This window comes from Nicotiana sylvestris, chromosome 10 (assembly GCF_000393655.2).
Source record: "Nicotiana sylvestris chromosome 10, ASM39365v2, whole genome shotgun sequence".
NCBI classification, from domain to species: domain Eukaryota; kingdom Viridiplantae; phylum Streptophyta; class Magnoliopsida; order Solanales; family Solanaceae; genus Nicotiana; species Nicotiana sylvestris.
The window spans coordinates 65593780-65610819 of NC_091066.1; the positions used below are offsets into that span (position 1 = coordinate 65593780).

A 17040-nucleotide genomic window follows, 5' to 3' on the forward strand; every position below is an offset into this window, starting at 1 on the left:
ATTGGCATTTCATGCCTCTTGGAGATTGATCCTTGCCTTTGGCATTGGTCACAAGCCTTGACCATTTTATTGGCATCATGATAAATCGATGGCCAATAATAACTGCATTCAAGCACCTTAGCCGCCGTCTGATTTCCCCTATGGTGACCGCCAACCGATGAGTCATGGCATGCCTTTAGAATTGGCAAAATCTCTTCTTCTGGAACACACCTTCTAATGATGTTGTCAGCACAAACACGGAACAAGAATGGTTCTTCCCAATAGTATTGCCAATAGTCTCTCAAAAACATCTTCTTTTGATAGGACTCCAATCCATCTGGAATAAGGCCACTAACCAAGTAATTAGCAATATCGGCATACCAAGGAGAAAAAGGGCTAGATAGTGCCAATATTTGTTCATCAGGGAATGCATCGTTGATTTCAAGATCTCCCTTTGGCCTCCCTGCCTTTTCAAGCCTTGATAAATGATTCGCTACTTGATTTTTTGTTCCCTTGTGATCCTTGACCTTGAAGTCAAATTCTTGCAACAACAAGACCCACTAAATCAATCTAGGCTTTGCATCCTTCTTTGCCATGAGATAGCGAAGAGCAGCATGATCTGTGTACACTATCACCTTGGATCCCAACAAATAAGCACGAAACTTCTCAAAGGCATAAACAATGACAAGAAGTTCTTGCTCAGTCACTATATAATTCATTTGTGCTCCATTGAGTGTCTCGCTTGCATAATAGACTGAGTGGAGAACCTTGTTGTGATGTTGGCCAAGCATTGCTCCAATGGCTATACCACTAGCGTCACACATGAGCTCCAAAGGAAGAGACCAATCGGGTGTGACAATAATGGGTGACATGGTAAGCCTTTATTTCAATTCCTCAAAGGCTTGGAGGCATTTCTCGTCAAACACAAATTTGGCATCTTTCTCAAGGAGTTTGCACATAGGATTTGCAATCTTGGAAAAATCCTTGATGAAATGCCTATAGAATCCGGCATGCCTAAGAAACTTTAGACACCTTTAACAGAAGTAGGTGGAGGAAGCTTGGAAATAATCTCGATCTTAGCCCGGTCAACCTCTATGCCATATTTTGAAATTTTATTCCCCAATACAATGCCTATCCACCATGAAAAGACATGTCCCCTAGTTGAGCACAAGGTTGGTCTCCTCACATCTCTTAAGCACTTGTCTAAGATTGTTAAGACAATGCTGAAAAGAGTCACCTACCACCGAGAAGTCATCCATGAAAACCTCTAGAAAATCCTCCACCATGTCGGAGAAAATGGACATCATGCATCTTTAAAAAGTAGCGGGAGCATTGCACAAACCAAATGGCATCCGGCTAAAGGCAAAAGTTCCATAGGGGCAAGTGAATGTCGTCTTCTTTTGATCCTCCAATACTATGTTGATTTGGTTGTAGCCGGAATATCCATCAAGGAAATAATAGAATGACCTTCCCGCTAGCCGATCAAGCGTTTGATCAATAAAAGGCATAAGGAAATGGTCTTTGCATGTGGCACTATTGATCTTTCAATAATTCATACACACCCTCCAACCGGTCACTGTTCTTGTTAGGATGAGCTCATTTTTATCATTTTCAATTACGGTCATGCCTCCCTTTTTCGGCACACATTGCACCGGGCTCACCCAAGAACTATCGGCAATAGGGTAGACTACCCCGACATCCAACCACTTAATGATTTCTTTCTTTACACCTCTTGCATTGACGGGTTCAACCGTTGTTGATGTTCCACACTTGGTTTTGTCTCACTCTCCATTGGATCTTTTGATCGCAAATTCCCACGGGAATCCCTAGGATGTCCGCAATTGTCCATCCAATGTCTTGCCTATGCACCTTCAAGACTTCTAACAATTGTTCTACCTTCATATAATTCAACAAGAAGAAACGATTACGGGTAAAGTATCATTGGATCCAAGAAATTTATACCTCAAGTGTGGTGGAAGTGGTTTGAGCTCTAGTTGCAGTGGCTCGATAATAGAAGGCTTTGCGGGCAGAGTGGCTCTATTCTCCAAGTCGAGAGAGAGCTTTGCCGGAGCATAAGTGTAAGACCCAAGCCCCTCCAATGCATTTAACGATTCCATATACCCTTCATATCTTCACCATCAAAGTTCACCAAAATAGCTGCCAATGCCTCGCCGAGGCATTGTTCTTCCATTTTCATTTCAACCGCATCCTCTACTTCATCAACAACATCGATCACCGAGATACTTTCATACTCATGCGGTAGTTTCATACCCTTGATTACTTGGAATGTAACCTCTTCATCATTAACACGGAATTTGATCTCATTCCGTTCCGAATAAATTAGTGATCTTCCCATGGCAAGGAATGGTCTCCCCAAAATGATAGGGATCTCTTTGTCAACCGTACTTGGTGTCTCATTTACCTTTTCCTTTACCTCTTCTCGATTCTCTTTTTGCACTTGTAACTCTTCCGGAATCTTTTCAACTTCGACAACACTTGGGTCTTCAACCTCAACCCTTGTTCGGACTCTTCTACTTCAGCCATTTGTTCACCCTCTCCTTGTAGTAGCTTCCCACTCCGAGTAGTAATTGCCATAATATGAGAAGTTGGGCCACTCCCACTACCCCTTGGGTTCACAATTGTGTCACTAGGGAGTGTTTCCTTTTGCTTTGGATTTTGTTCCTTAGAGAGGTCTCTCATTTGCATCTCCAATTTTTGAATGGATGCGGTATGAGAGCCAACACGATCGGTCATGTTTCTCATAGAAGTGTCAGACTTCTTTAGATTTTGCAATACCCGTTCAAGCATGCTTTCCAACTTGGAATCACTTGAGTAACCTTAATTTGAATATTGACCCTTTGGAGGAACATAAGGATTTGAACTCCGATTTGAGAAGTGGTTGTTGTTATTCCAATTTCCGTGATTTGAGCCACCTTGGTCATTTCGCCATTGTTGGTTACCTTGCCCTTGCGGGTTAGGCCTCCATTGATTTTGTTGTGCTTGACCTTTGTATTGTTGCCTTTGATACCCTCCTTGAGGGTTGTTGATGTAGTTTGCTTCCTCAAAATCTTCATTTGATATAGGTTGCACATCCTCCACCACATTCACTTTTTTTGTTTGACTTTCCGTGAATATTTTTGTCAACACATTGACATTTGTGGCAAGCCCTGCGGTTACTTGATCTCTCTCTTGATTGTCCTTAATTAGGTTGGTCAAGGAGGTAGAACCATATGAAATTCCACATGTGGTGTCCTCGGAGTGCCAAGCTTGATTATGTTGTGCCATTTTGTCAAGGATCTGTGTGAACCTTGTAAATGTCTTGTCCATAAAAGATTCGTTAGCTGCATTCTTGGCTATAGATTGGTTCGTCGGATCTAAGCCCATGTAGAATTTTTTCAACATGATGGAATCTAGAAAACCATGATTGGGAGACCTCACCAAATATAATTTGAACTGATCCCATGCCTCATGTAGATGTTTTCCCGGTACTTGATTGAAAAAGAAGATTTTATCCCAGAGTTCAGATTTCTTACTTTGCAGGAACCATTTAGTTAAGAATGCTCGATCAAGTTCGGGCCAAGAATGAATTGAGTTTGGTGGAAAATTCTGAAGCCATTTCCTCGCGTCTCTAGCTAGTGAGTACTTGAAGCACCTCAACCTTAGGGCATCAGCAACAACGTTGTTTTGCTTGTGCATCACACACTCACCCAAGAAGTTTCTAAGAGGTTATGTTGGATCATAATCAGTAGAATTCCTGAAAAACCCCTCCGCTTTGAGCATAAGGATTAAACCATGTTCCACCTTGAAAGTTGCAGTGCCAACGAACGGAGGTACAATAGCATTTGTATCCTCAATGTACTCCTCTATGTCCGCAAAAGGATTTTTTTCCATTTCTGCCTCCATTTCTTCTTCATATTCGGCCATGTTATCCTATAAACACCAAGCAAAACAAGCAAAGTTTGATGGAATAGAATAAGACGTAAAGTAAAATACACACTAATTAGTAATTTCAAAACCGTATTCCTCGGCAACGACACCAAAACTTGATACACTCAAATTACACTTTAATAAATAGTGTAAGGCGGTCGGTGTCAAATATAATAACCCAAACAAGGTTGGGGTTGAATCCCACAGGGAATAGGTGTGAAAAGGTTACTCAAATAGTGTGTTACTTGACTAAAATCGTAATTCTATTCGGTTAATGGTAACAAGAGTATGAATTGAGTTTGGTTTAAAGAAATAACTAATTGTGATATTGAGAATGTAAATAATTTAATTAAAGAAACCAAGGTTGTGTCCCCTTCAATGAAGCGTAATGCTATCAGTGTTAATATGATATATTTCTAATGGAAGGTTTTTTTGATATGCAAATGATTTCTAAATGACTACCCAATATTTTCCAATAGTTGGGTAGTATTTCCTCTTTATGATTTTTCCAAATATAAAAGAGTTGCAATTGAGAACAATCAATATATGCCAAATAAAACCCACTTATTCCTAAGCGATTCTAGTAAACAAGGTTTAAAGCCTTGAGACTTTGATATTTACTTCTACCAAATTCTAACCCACTTTCCCAAGCAAAGTAAGAATTTAATGGCACTTGTTAATGTTTGCAACCACCAACAATAAATGAAGAATGAGAAGTAAATAAATATCAGCCAACCATTATACATATATTCAATGTTAAACAACCATTAACATAACACTCATTTAGGGTCCACAACCTTAGTATTTAAAGTTAGCTACACATACTAGAATACAAAAGATGAGAATATTTAATGCCATAAAGCTTACAAAGTGCAAGATTCTTGACCCAATTGCTTTCAAAAGAGAGGAATATTAAAGCCTTGTATTGTAGCTCCCAAAATTAGACAAGATGCCCCCACAAAACCCCAATAGATCTATTTATAGTGGGTAAAAACACGTGACAAAAATACCCTTTCCGGTTAAATATGCGATCGCATATCTCTCGCATAACAGACGCGTGGTCCGCATTCTTGACATGGCCATCGCATATTTCAACCCTAGTTTCCAAGCCTCCATCGTATTCATGGTGTGCGGTCCGCATTGTAGAAATGAGATCACATTTCTCATCGCATTTTCTACCTCCAACAACCTTATGTTAAGTTTGCGGTCAATTCTGCGGCTCGCAAACAGGTTATGCGATCGCAGACTGGACCGTATTTCTTGTACTGGACTTTGCCCAGAAAACTGTTGTGGTTTGAGATTTCATTGTGCATTTTGCGGCTCACATGTTGGATTTGCGATTACATGTACATATTTGCGATGCCTTTTTGCTCTTCTCTTATCTTTTTGTGGCTTTTTGAATTCATTTCTATGCTCTTAAGTCCTTAAACCTCATACATTGCAAAAACACTAAAATTACATGAGTATAAAAGATAATTGCATCTAAAACAAGCTAAAATCTAAGCAATTTGTATCAAATATGCCGAAATTCTCTGGCACATCACTTATTATCCAACAATATTTCAAACTTGTTCGAAGTGTTAGTAATAGAGAATGATGACTCGTCCTTGCGCATAGGCAAGAAATATCTTTCAAAACATACTCAAATATCACACCAATGACAATGGTTTATATCAACGCTTAGAACCCAGCATATATTCTTTTCATACCTTTCCCTAAGTTTTAACTCATGCCAAGGTGATTTAAAATATTCATGTGACTCTTTCTAACATCCTCGCCTCAAAAATTTACTCTAATGCATTCCACACTATGAATCGCTCCTTTTGCAACATCAAAAATCAAGGTCTCTACCAATCCTTTGCAAATCACGTGCCCTCACAAACAAACCACAGAGAAAGTAGTCCACACATTCAATATAAGTTCAAATATATTCTAAGGACTCAAATATAGAAAGAATTCGCTCACTCTCACGAAGAAACTCTTACTCCACCCAAGCTCGTACCATAGGTTTTTCCATAGTGCAAGTCTCTATTAATTTAAGCTCGCAAAGTCTAGGATTAAGTAGGACTTTATAGGTTGTAATGTAGGTTGTCTAAGTCAAAATTACGAGTAACAATTAAACTTGATTTGTGGTTTTAAAGATATGTAATTTAGTTCAATACTATTTAATAACCAAGAAGTATAATGTATAGATGAAAGAAGTAAGTAAAATCAAACTAGGGAACAAGCCAGTCTCGACCTCGAGCTAAGGCGTCCTCGAGGCATGTCAGGAACAATAAAGTAAGAACAAATAAACTAAAGGACAATTCTGATGAAATATGAGCAAGAAAGTATATAAGTTGCCAATGATTGATGATGTTTAGAAATGATTGGGGTCGTCTTTATATAGTAGGTGAAGCCTAAATAAGGTACATTTCTATTTGTAGCAAGGAATCTTATTGGGACAGTTGTCTAACCGCCTACTACGGAATTGTACTAACTCGTACAAATCTATTCCGAATTTCACGCCATGATCTTCTACCAATCATGGATATCTCGCTCTTTCCATTACTAATTTATCCCTGATGTTACTCGAAGTCTATATCCATTGGCTTCGATTGATACCAACCTCGATCTCGAACTCGATATATTAGCTCTTCGATGCAACTTCCTTGACCCAATTTCTACCGTATACAGATAGTCCCCTCGTTTTATGGAGTGTAATGACAAGAAACGAATTGAGTCTTTGAGTTTCTTTGCTTGTTCTCCCCGAAATGCCAAATATTCCAATCTCAATTTTTCCTTGCTCACGTAAACAAAATGGTCAAAACATCAAAAACTATTCTACAAAAGGAAACCCCCTCAAGTTCGGGTTAAGGAGCGCGCCAAATGTTGGTCTCAGAGGGAGACCTTTGAAGAAACCCATACTCGGGGCTTTGTTCTTTCGACTAAGATCGATGGATCTCGAACGACAAATTTAACAAGAGTTTGAGTAGCTCTTAGTCCAAACAGTCAATGAGGTAAGGTAGCCCTTGGGCTTGATGGTTGAGTGAGTGCATGCTCGAACTTGAAATGAAATTCGCCCTTAGGACTCATGCACATTCTTAGACCTGAGATGAGGTGGCCTTTGGGCTCAAAAGATAGTCCCCGAGTGAGAATTTTCTCGAACTCGGATAGCCCTTGGGCTTAGTAGTCGAGTGAGTACTTGCTCGAACTTGAAATAAAAAATAGCCCTTAGGCTTTGTAGGTAGTCCTTGAGTGAGAGTTTGATCGAACTATGGTTAAGGTAGCCCTTGGGCGTTTATGATCAAGTAAAGATTTGCTCAAACACAAAATAAAAATAGCACTTAGGCTTTATGGTCGAGTGAGGATTTGCTCGAACTCGAAGTAAAGTTAGCCCTTAGGCTTTATAGATAATCCCTAAGTGAGAGTTTGCTCAAACTCGGGTTAAGGTAGCCCTTGGACGTAGTAGTCGAATGAGTACTTGCTCGACCTCAAAATAAAAAATAGCCTTTAGGCTTTGTAGATAGTTCCTGAGTGAGAGTTTGCTCGAACTCAGGTTAAGGTAGCCCTTTGGATTTTATGATCGAGTGAGGATTTGCTGAAACTCGAAATAAAAATAGCCCTTAGGCTTTATAGATAGTCCCCAAGTGAGTGTTTGCTCAAACACGGGTTAAGGTAGCCCTTGGGCTTTTGTATTTGTTATGGATTTCGGATGTATCTAATCCGTGTTGATTTATCCATATCCTTTTTAGTTTGGAATTCTCCCTTTGGCTTATTTTCCATATCACTTCGAGCTTGCCCGAAGTGTCAGTCCCTTTAGTGGGTGGTCGTGGCCTATGAAATCGAGGGTCCCCTTTAAGGTCTTATGATCTCGAAATGTTAGTAGTTAGATTTTGTTAGTTTTTCGGACGACAATCCTCAAGCGTGGAGTTAGTTGTTCGAACTTCCATCATGGTTGGCCCTTAAGCTTGTTTACACAATAGATCAAGAGTATAAAATAGGAAATATTTCTAAAGGTAGGGGATATCGGCAAGGAAAAATACTTCTCTTAATAGATGATTATACATGTCCGCATGTTTGAAGTTAGGGTCCGAACAACCTATACGGGCACGGTTCATACGACCGTTTGACCCTTCCAACATCTTCCTATCGAGACCCCACTATCATGAAATGATTACCTTAAAACAAAGTAGACATTCGAGTGTAATGCCACCCCAGTACTCGAGGCTTATTGTAGGGAACCTCATATATTATTGAATTGCTCCAAGTTAGCATGGACAATGGTTTCCTCGTTAAAAACCTCGCTGGATAAACCCATTTGAAAAAAAACGGTCTAATAAAAAAGAGTTCAACGCGCGATTTAAGGTCCAAAGCTTTGCGCTAATCCTTGTCGATAGCGTGCAAGTGTTAGACGAAAAAATGGAAAGGATTGGAATGGGGTCATACCTTTATACATATTTTGGATATTTAACGTGATCTTCCTCGGTATCAAGCCCCCGTTAATGTTGACCTCGATCATGTCTCCTCTTATTTCATGAGAAGCTTTAGCCAGACCCGCTGCCTCTATGGTCTCTGTTGTACGGTTGATATCGATCTCTATTCAACCTCGACTCTCGATAAATGTCCCTTTTGATCTTCCTCGACCCTAATCTTCAATTGATACCGATTATGTACATCGACCCAAGTGACAACCGGGTACTCGATTAAACTTTGCTTGAACTGCTGTGAAGCTATGGAACTCCGAGTGTTGAGACCTTAAGTGAAAGCGTGAACAACCTAGTAATTGGTGAACGGAGGTAAATCCATTCTCTCCGCTTGGAACCGAGATACGAATTCCCTGAGCATCTCGTTATCTTTCTGCCTTACCTTGAAAATGTCCAACTTCCTCGTTGTAATTTTAATGGATCCGGCGTGTGCCTTTACAAAAGAATCTGCAAGCATAGCAAATGAATCAATATAATTAAGGAGTAAGTTATGATACCATATTAAGGCACCCTTCGATAGAGTCTCCCCGAATTTCTTCAGCAATACGGATTCAATTTCGTCATCTTCCAAGTCATTTCCTTTGATGCTGCATGTATACGAGTACGATAACAAAGAATCAAGGGATAACATAAAAATATATAAACTAATTAAATTTCTTATGTAGGAAATTTCAATTAATAAATAAAACTCATAACTTCATAATTAAAATAATAAAAATACTTGTTTACCCTAAAATTTGAGTAATAATTAAATTTATATTTAACGATATGTGATTTAATTCAATGGAAATTGATAAAAAAGGAATTAAATAGACATATTAAAGAATAAAGTAGATCAAACCAGTGTGTAAGCTAAATTTCGACCTCGACCTATGACAGTCTTGAGGTATGATGATGGTGGATAAATGATCAAACAACTCTGAAGAACAGTAAGTGAAATAGCTAGAGAGAAATGCGCGTATATTTTCTTATCAGTGAATAGTGGGTTACAAATGAATGGGATCCCCCTTTATATAATAGGGAAGTCCTAAATAAGGTACACTTTTAATTACTGTAGGAAATCATTCGACAACTGTCTAACCGTCGAAGACCAATCCATTCCGAAATTTACGCGGTGATCTCCGGTCCGTTGTGGGTATCACGCTCTTTTCGTTGCTGAACCATAATGGTATCATCTTGAAGCATGCCTTCTTCTGACCTCGGTAAATGATATCGACCTTGACATTGAAAAGGAGCTTCGACCCCGAGCTCGGCGTCTTGGCCATCCAACATGGTTTCATTTTTTCCATCGAAGCACGAAATCGGGTAGCCCCGATTTCTACCATACAATACTATTAGGATATTTATACATAAGATAAGCATGTTAGATATAAAACAAAAAATAATAATTAATGAAAATATTGGTATTTTTTTACAAAAATAATAAAAGACTTATATTTTTATACTTTTGATGAATTCAAAATTATATTGTTAATTCGTTAGAGCAAGATGTAAGATTCTCTATCTAGAAACTTCCCTCTCCACTGACTTGCTCTCCAAGCAGCGGTTAGGTTTGGCGGAAAAGACGGTTGTCAATGGTGAAAGGTAGAGGTAAAATACTAGGAAGACTAAGGAAGACACCAATAGTAGTTCTCGGAAGCTCACTAACAACAACTAAATTTCCTACAACACATTTAGTTTCTTAGAAAACATAGGCAGTACCAATGGTAGCTCCAAAGGTTCAACAACAAAGCGGGAGGAACGACAAAGGTAATTTTCCTCAAAATGATAATTCTCCTCCTCGTCTAGTTGAATTGGGCAGCGAATCGCCTAAGGCTGATAGTGGAATGATAAAAGTGGTGAATGAACATATTGTCTCAACGTCAAGTGTTCAACTATGTTGCAACCTCAAATAAATGCACATGCAGATGAAAATTCCCATAAATTGATACCTAACAGGAATCCACTAGCTCTAGCATGGTTTAATTTGTTTGCTAAAAATCGGATGGTTTCAAACAGGATTGCTATGGCTTACATTCCACCGACGGTTGTGGATGGTAATGTGGATATTCAATTGGATCCCATGAAGACTGCGAAAGTTGTTGAAAAGACTCGTTGAGCAGGTTGGGTAGTGCTATTGGAGTTCCCCTATTTGCTGATGGATGTACAACTAATCAATTGAGAATCTCTTTTGCCAGGATGCTAATTGAAGTGAATATAACAAAGCCACTACCAATTGAAGTTAAAATACATGATCCATCTGGCATTATATACCATCAAGTTGTTAGATTTGAATGGAAACCTGAATTTTGTTTAGATTGTCAACAGGTTGGACACGTGTGTAAAATCACAGAGGAAGTTCATGGTAAACCTCAGAAAATGCAGAGGGTGAAGTGCAGATTTCATCAGGAAACAAAAGAATGGAGAAGCCTGGGAAATGTGCCATAGAATAAAAGCAAGGTTCAAGAACCAATTATACAAACTGTGTCACCACCCAATTTCTCCCTATGTGAGTTGTTGTGATGGCACCTAGTCTCTACGACTAGGTAAGCCTAACACTTTGCGGAAAATGATATAAAAGCATGAACATTAACTACTAACAGTACAAATATCTAACAAGTGTTAACACCCAATTTTTTCCTATATATTTTTAATATAAATAATACTTTCAAAATAGAATATATATGCATATATAAGTATGTCCAAGCATTTCATTATTTTTCCCATAATTTTTAAGGTTTTAAACTGATTTATTTCCCTTTTACATTCATGAAATCCCAATAATTATAACCAAAATTATTATTTTTGATGATTCATTTATTGGATTCTTATATTTATGCCAAAATATGGCTAAGTTAATTTTTATATATTTTTACAATATTATTTTGTATTTTTTAAAGTTAATTGCACATAATTGCAATATTAGCCATTTTTAGGTTTAAATTTGTCTCATGTTTGTAAAATGGGATCCTATATTTGTAAATTATTAATTTTATATTATAAATTATGTTAATGCTATCAATTTATTTTCAGAAATTTATTTACTATATTTTATAAATTAAAAGGGAAAAGTGGCTATTTTAATTTTAGCCCAAATTAGGTTTCAATTATAACCCAAATCATGCCATAATTACCCCAGCCCAATTCTAATTTTAACCTGACCCTTGACCCAATTAAATAAATCCAACCCTGATCCCTACCTACCCCATTCAATCCAGGTCGTTGATCATTTAGATCAATGGCCACTAGCTCACTTCCCATAATTAAACCCAAACGACCACTAAAACCTAAATCATTTCCCACCACCCGCCGCCTCTGAATCCCTTCTCTCTCAATTCTCTCTGCAACCCCTCATGAACCCTAGCCGCCGTCATCTAATTCCACCCTAATCCACCTTAATCCATGGCCTCTCATGGCCATTTGAGATGTGTATCGGCCTGCTATGGCTCTTGGGTATTTGTTTCCGTAATTTCATGGACAAATATCGAAGAGGTCTGGTCCAGTCCTTGCTCGAATTCAATCTTTGGTCCTTTTCGGCCATCCATTGCTATTCAAGTTAGATTTTTGACTTTTTCGGCTAGATCGGTATTTTTTAAAGCCTTTCTCACTTTCTCTGGGTTCTTTGAAACCCTAGCTCTAAGAATTGTTCGATTTTTCTTTCAGATATGTGCTTGTTACAAACTTTTTAAGTGTTTCTCGAAGGTTCTTTGATTTTTCTTTCAAAATGACTCTTCATGTTTCAACGATTAGGATTCTCTTAGCTTCTTTTAAAGATTTCTTCTCTAATTTTTGGTGTTGCTTTATGATTTTACTATGTTCAACAAATTGTTTATGCTTTCCTTCTACTTGATTCAACATGTTGAAAACCCTAGGTCTTTTTGTCCTATCCGAGTTCAGAAATTGACCTTGTCTGTTTGAATGTATATTTGTTCGATCAAGTTATTTGTTTCTGACTCTCTTTCCCATGCTTGACTTATCTGATTTGAGTTCTTATCATCTCTTAAACTCGACTACTATTGAAGCCCTAATTTCTTAAAAGGGATTTTCTTTACTTATCACTACTGTGAGACCTTTACTTGTTTCTGACTCTTTTTTTACCTATTGCTACGCTTTCTCCACTTTTGATTCTGTGCAACTACTTGACTTTGTTAACTACCGTGCTTCGAGTGGATCTCTTTTACTACTAAGTCCTAGTTTATTCCTGCTACTACTGTATGCTTATGTTGTTTCTTTTACCAATGTGTTTGGCCTTGCATGTTTGATACTGCTGTTCATTTTATTTATATGTTGAGGTGCAGAACCATGATTCTTTCTTGATTGATTCTGACTCCCTCAATGTTGCGATTGATTTCAAAAGCTTTTCTTATGAACCCTAATTGTATTCGTTTGTTCAAATTAATTGATTTCCCTCCTCTAATTACTGTGGTGTTTTACCTTGTTGAATCCTTTCCCAAAACTAAGCATATTTTGTACTTAGACTTGATTACTTGCTTCATGCTTTTACAGCCCCCTTATATGGCAATAATCAATATGTCCCAAACTGATTTCTTTCCTTAATGAAAACCTGTTAGTATCCGTTAAGCAGTAATTCCTTAATTAAAGGGGATCACTTCTGTTAATTGATTCTGATTATGATTATTTCCATGTTTATGTTAAGACTTTACTTATTACCTTAATTTCTACTCGTTTTCAAAACTATAAATACCATACCCTCTTTTCTTTTAAAGACACGAACAATTTAAGTTCAAAATACACGCTTACACTCAAAAACTCTCTCTTTCTTTACTGCTACTTGTGCTATTGCTTTGTCTAGCCGGCTGAAAGCCACGACTAGATTGTGGACTCTTCCTTGCTTTACCTTTTTGCACTTTGCTTCTTTACTTGTATGTCCTAGTTAATTTTTTAAGTCTCAACAACAACATGTTTCTTTAAGTTGCTTCAGTTTCTCATTCTTGTCTACTTCTGCTTATGTTTCTGCAGTCAAGTTATGTTACCAACATGCTGTAATATGTTCCCTTTCTCTCTTTAAATTAATGCTTACCTATATGTGTACTCTGTCAGTCATTTATTTTGCATTTTCTACCTTAAGAATCCCAAACCCCCATACCCCTATATGTGTTTGTGTTGCTTGGATGGTTTGTGTCCATGCCAGCATTAACTATTGTTGTGCATGATCAAACCAGACCCCTGCTGGGGTTATACAATGAATCACATGATCCCGTGCCCTCTTTGAATGATTACTGACTCTGTGTAGTTTGAGTTTCACTAGTACATCTGTTTTCAAAATCACCCTTTACCACATACTATTTTCAACCCAGTTTTTTTATAAATCTCTATTCTGCACTTCCACTATACTCTTAGAACCTAGATTCTGCCCCTCATGTGTGAGACTTGCCTTGGGACCCTTGAGTTCCCTGTGATCTTGGACACATAAGGGTCGGCCCTTTCACACTGCACTCATTCCATTTGGTTATGTAAACCTGGGTGTGAGCACTGCATGGGATCCCCTGAGATCCTTAGGGAACTTTAACATACTCAGGTATGAGAAAGGCTTTAAAACATTGACATTGAAGTGATTAATTATATAACTCAGACAAGAAGTCACGATCAGGCTTCTTTTGGTTGTAACTCCTTATTTCTGCACTTCTTTTGTAGTTCAATCATTGGAGATGTAATAATTTGTAAACAATATTGGGGAGATTAGTGAAAAGGGTGGGTATTTGTACATTGTGGGAATATTGGGTAGATAACATGCCTATATGGTCTATTTGCTTCAATTATGGTCTGTTAGATAGCATGCCTATAGGATCAGTAATAAATTCTGCATGCTTCACTTTCATAACTAGAAACCATGACTATAGGATTAATGCTTTATTTAAAATAAATTCTGCATGCGTCACCTTAACACAACTACAAATCATGTCTATAGGACATAAATGGCTTTAATAATAGATAACATGCCTATAGGGTTAAAAATCAGCTTTCCAACTAGAAATCATGCCTATGGGGTATAAAGTAATTAAAGCTCAATTTAACATGTATCCAAACTCGTTTCCCTTAGAAATCATGTCTATAGGTCCAAAGTCAGCCTTCACACACTTAAATACCATGTCTATAGGATATAAATAGCTTATAGAAATCATGCCCATATCATTTTTTAAAATAATTTAGTTGGAAAAACCATCTAGTTCATGTTGTTATCCTGAATTGGAATAGTTAATTAATCTGCCGCTTCTTTAGTAAGTGTCTCAAACACTACTTCGACTTAATACCGTTAGAAAGCATGTCTATAGGATCTGAAGTTGTCTGTTTAAAATTAATCACTGCCTTACTGCATCAATATAGATATCATGCTTATAGGATATCATTATTACGTCTAGGCAAGCCTTATGTAACTACTTGAATAAAACTGAAACTGCCTTCGTTAATTATCAATTGCTACAACCAACAAGCAGGCCTGATTCAGACTTCTTATCTGAGCTATATAATGAATCTGGTTCTGACTCAAATCCTCTGCTTTAGGACTCTAAAAATTCAGACTTTAACTGTGCTCGAGTAGTGCTATTTATACGCATTATTTGCGGAGGTTTATATGAGCCTTCTAATTTCTTACATGTTTCCCCTTTAAATGTAGTCCTACGCGTTTTTGTATGTCGCCTTAGCCTTTTTATCTTTAAACACAAGGGTTAGCCTAAAATCCTCCCCCATTATAGGAATAGTAGTCCTAAAATTCCTCCGATAATGATAGGAGTGGGACGGGTAATAGCACGCAATAGAGGTCGAGACGAATCCGCGATTTAATACCTTTACGGGGTGGGAAGGGTAGATATGGATATGATGACCAGTGCGCTAATACCACATGTAGCCCCTATTATGAGGAGTGATTACAAGGTATTGCATTGATGTAATCCATATTACAAACAAACCTAGGACCCCTTTACATTCATCATCATTCTTAGATTATAACTCTTTTCAAAACCTTGCTTTATTTAATCGTTTTCACACACTTGTGTATTTAAAATACCCTATTATTTGAGCCTTATTTTTTTACTTAAAATTGCACAAATTCATAAAAATTATCTGGTCGGGAACCACACTAGTGGATCCTGAGGGGTTTCTAACACCTTTCCCTTGGGATAATTTCAAGCCCTTACCCTATCTCTGGTTATCAAACGTAGTTTTAGTTGAACCCCATAGGTTCCCTAATGCACCTTAAAATCGTTAGGTGACGACTCTTCAAAATTGCAAAACCCCTTTCCCAAAAGGAAAGAGTTGTCCTAACCAAATATCATAAACCTGATTTCGCGAGAAAAAAGGGGCGCGACAGCATGGCGACTCTGCTGGGGACCTTTAGGCTTTTACCATTTTAGATTATTCTTGTGAATTTGTACCTCTGCCTATGTGCAATTATCTGTTTAATTCCTTTAAGCATATAATTTCTTCTTTAGAAGCATAACTGACATATCTTCCTTGTTTTCTTTACTTTATTTATTTAAATTATGAAACTGTTGTATTTAACGCTTTCTTAATGTGCAAATACATGTCAACATGTTTTAATTATTGCATAATCATACTCACTATCATACTCCACTTGTGCCAAAACAAATACTATAGCAGCACTTATAATGAGTGGTTGCGCTCTTCCTATATCACTACCCCCTAAAATTGGAGAGACATATTTGTGGTAAAACTAGTCGATCAGTGGTGCAGTCGATAATTCCGAGCCTCCCCCATTGAGTTGTCCGCTCAAGGGTATCAATCTAACACTCCATAGAAATCTTACTTTGTTTAAATTGTGTATGCATCATGGTCAAACCTAGCTAGATCAGTTATGTTGTCCACATAATGATCCTTTAAAATAGCATTGTCCAAATTCCACTGGGTTTCCCTAAACCCAAAACAGACGTCGTTACATTCTATGAATTTATTTGGAGAACTAGATGTTCATGCTAATCATTGATGTTAAATAGTAAAATTCAGTGGGGGAAAGGTCTAACCTTATTTTCCTTGAAGAAATATGAGGCACGAAGTCCCCAGGTTCGGTATGGTCACCAACATCCACCCAAGGTTGCTTAGATGGTGAAAAGATTTACACTCTAATGATCAAAATATCGTCAGAAAATATTTGGAAAATCTACCATCCCTTTTGGAGGTCCAACCTAATAACATGATCATAAAAGCTGCCACATTGTTTTGGTATTGTGAAAGGGCCGTATTCTGCTTTGGGGGCATTGAGGTGACACCTTTACTGGAGGAGATAGGAGGACTAGCCGGTCTGGTATTGAAAATTCTGGGCTTGCTAATTCCTGAGAATCACAAAGGTAGGGGCTTCTTTAAGATGACGTGTTTGAAGAAGAATCTGGAATTAACATGCTTGAAGGATTCATACATCCCATTTGATTATTTGTATGAAAGGGATGGTCACAGAAAATCTTGCCATACCTACTCTGGCGAGTTTTCCATCACATCCTTGGGACACGTCCATCGTAGGGTTTTCGTCTTCATATTTTGCTTCCTAGGCCTAATTGTATTTCCGATGAAGAAAGGTAGAATTCATACTAGGCTAGCTATGGTAACCAAAACCCTAATGGAGGGGATTAGTTAGCAGGTATTCAACATTGTACCTATTATTATTGCAGACATATACCGAGCCTTAGAGAAGTGTCAACGAGGAGCGAAACACTTCGAA

At 37.8% G+C, this 17040-nt stretch overlaps 2 protein-coding genes across 2 annotated transcripts; both read right to left on the reverse strand.

The window, feature by feature from the left end:
- Window positions 1–1003: 1003 nt before the first annotated feature.
- On the reverse strand, window positions 1004–2335 carry LOC138879446 (uncharacterized). Its single transcript, XM_070159056.1, has 2 exons — window positions 2101–2335; window positions 1004–1182 (listed from the first exon to the last, which is right to left on the reverse strand). The coding sequence occupies exons 1-2, from the start codon at window positions 2333–2335 to the stop codon at window positions 1004–1006; spliced, it is 414 nt and encodes a 137-aa protein (XP_070015157.1).
- A 74-nt stretch (window positions 2336–2409) lies between these two features.
- Window positions 2410–3675, reverse strand: LOC138879447 (uncharacterized). The gene is made up of 2 exons (XM_070159057.1): window positions 2940–3675; window positions 2410–2816 (listed from the first exon to the last, which is right to left on the reverse strand). The coding sequence occupies exons 1-2, from the start codon at window positions 3673–3675 to the stop codon at window positions 2410–2412; spliced, it is 1143 nt and encodes a 380-aa protein (XP_070015158.1).
- Window positions 3676–17040: the final 13365 nt, after the last annotated feature.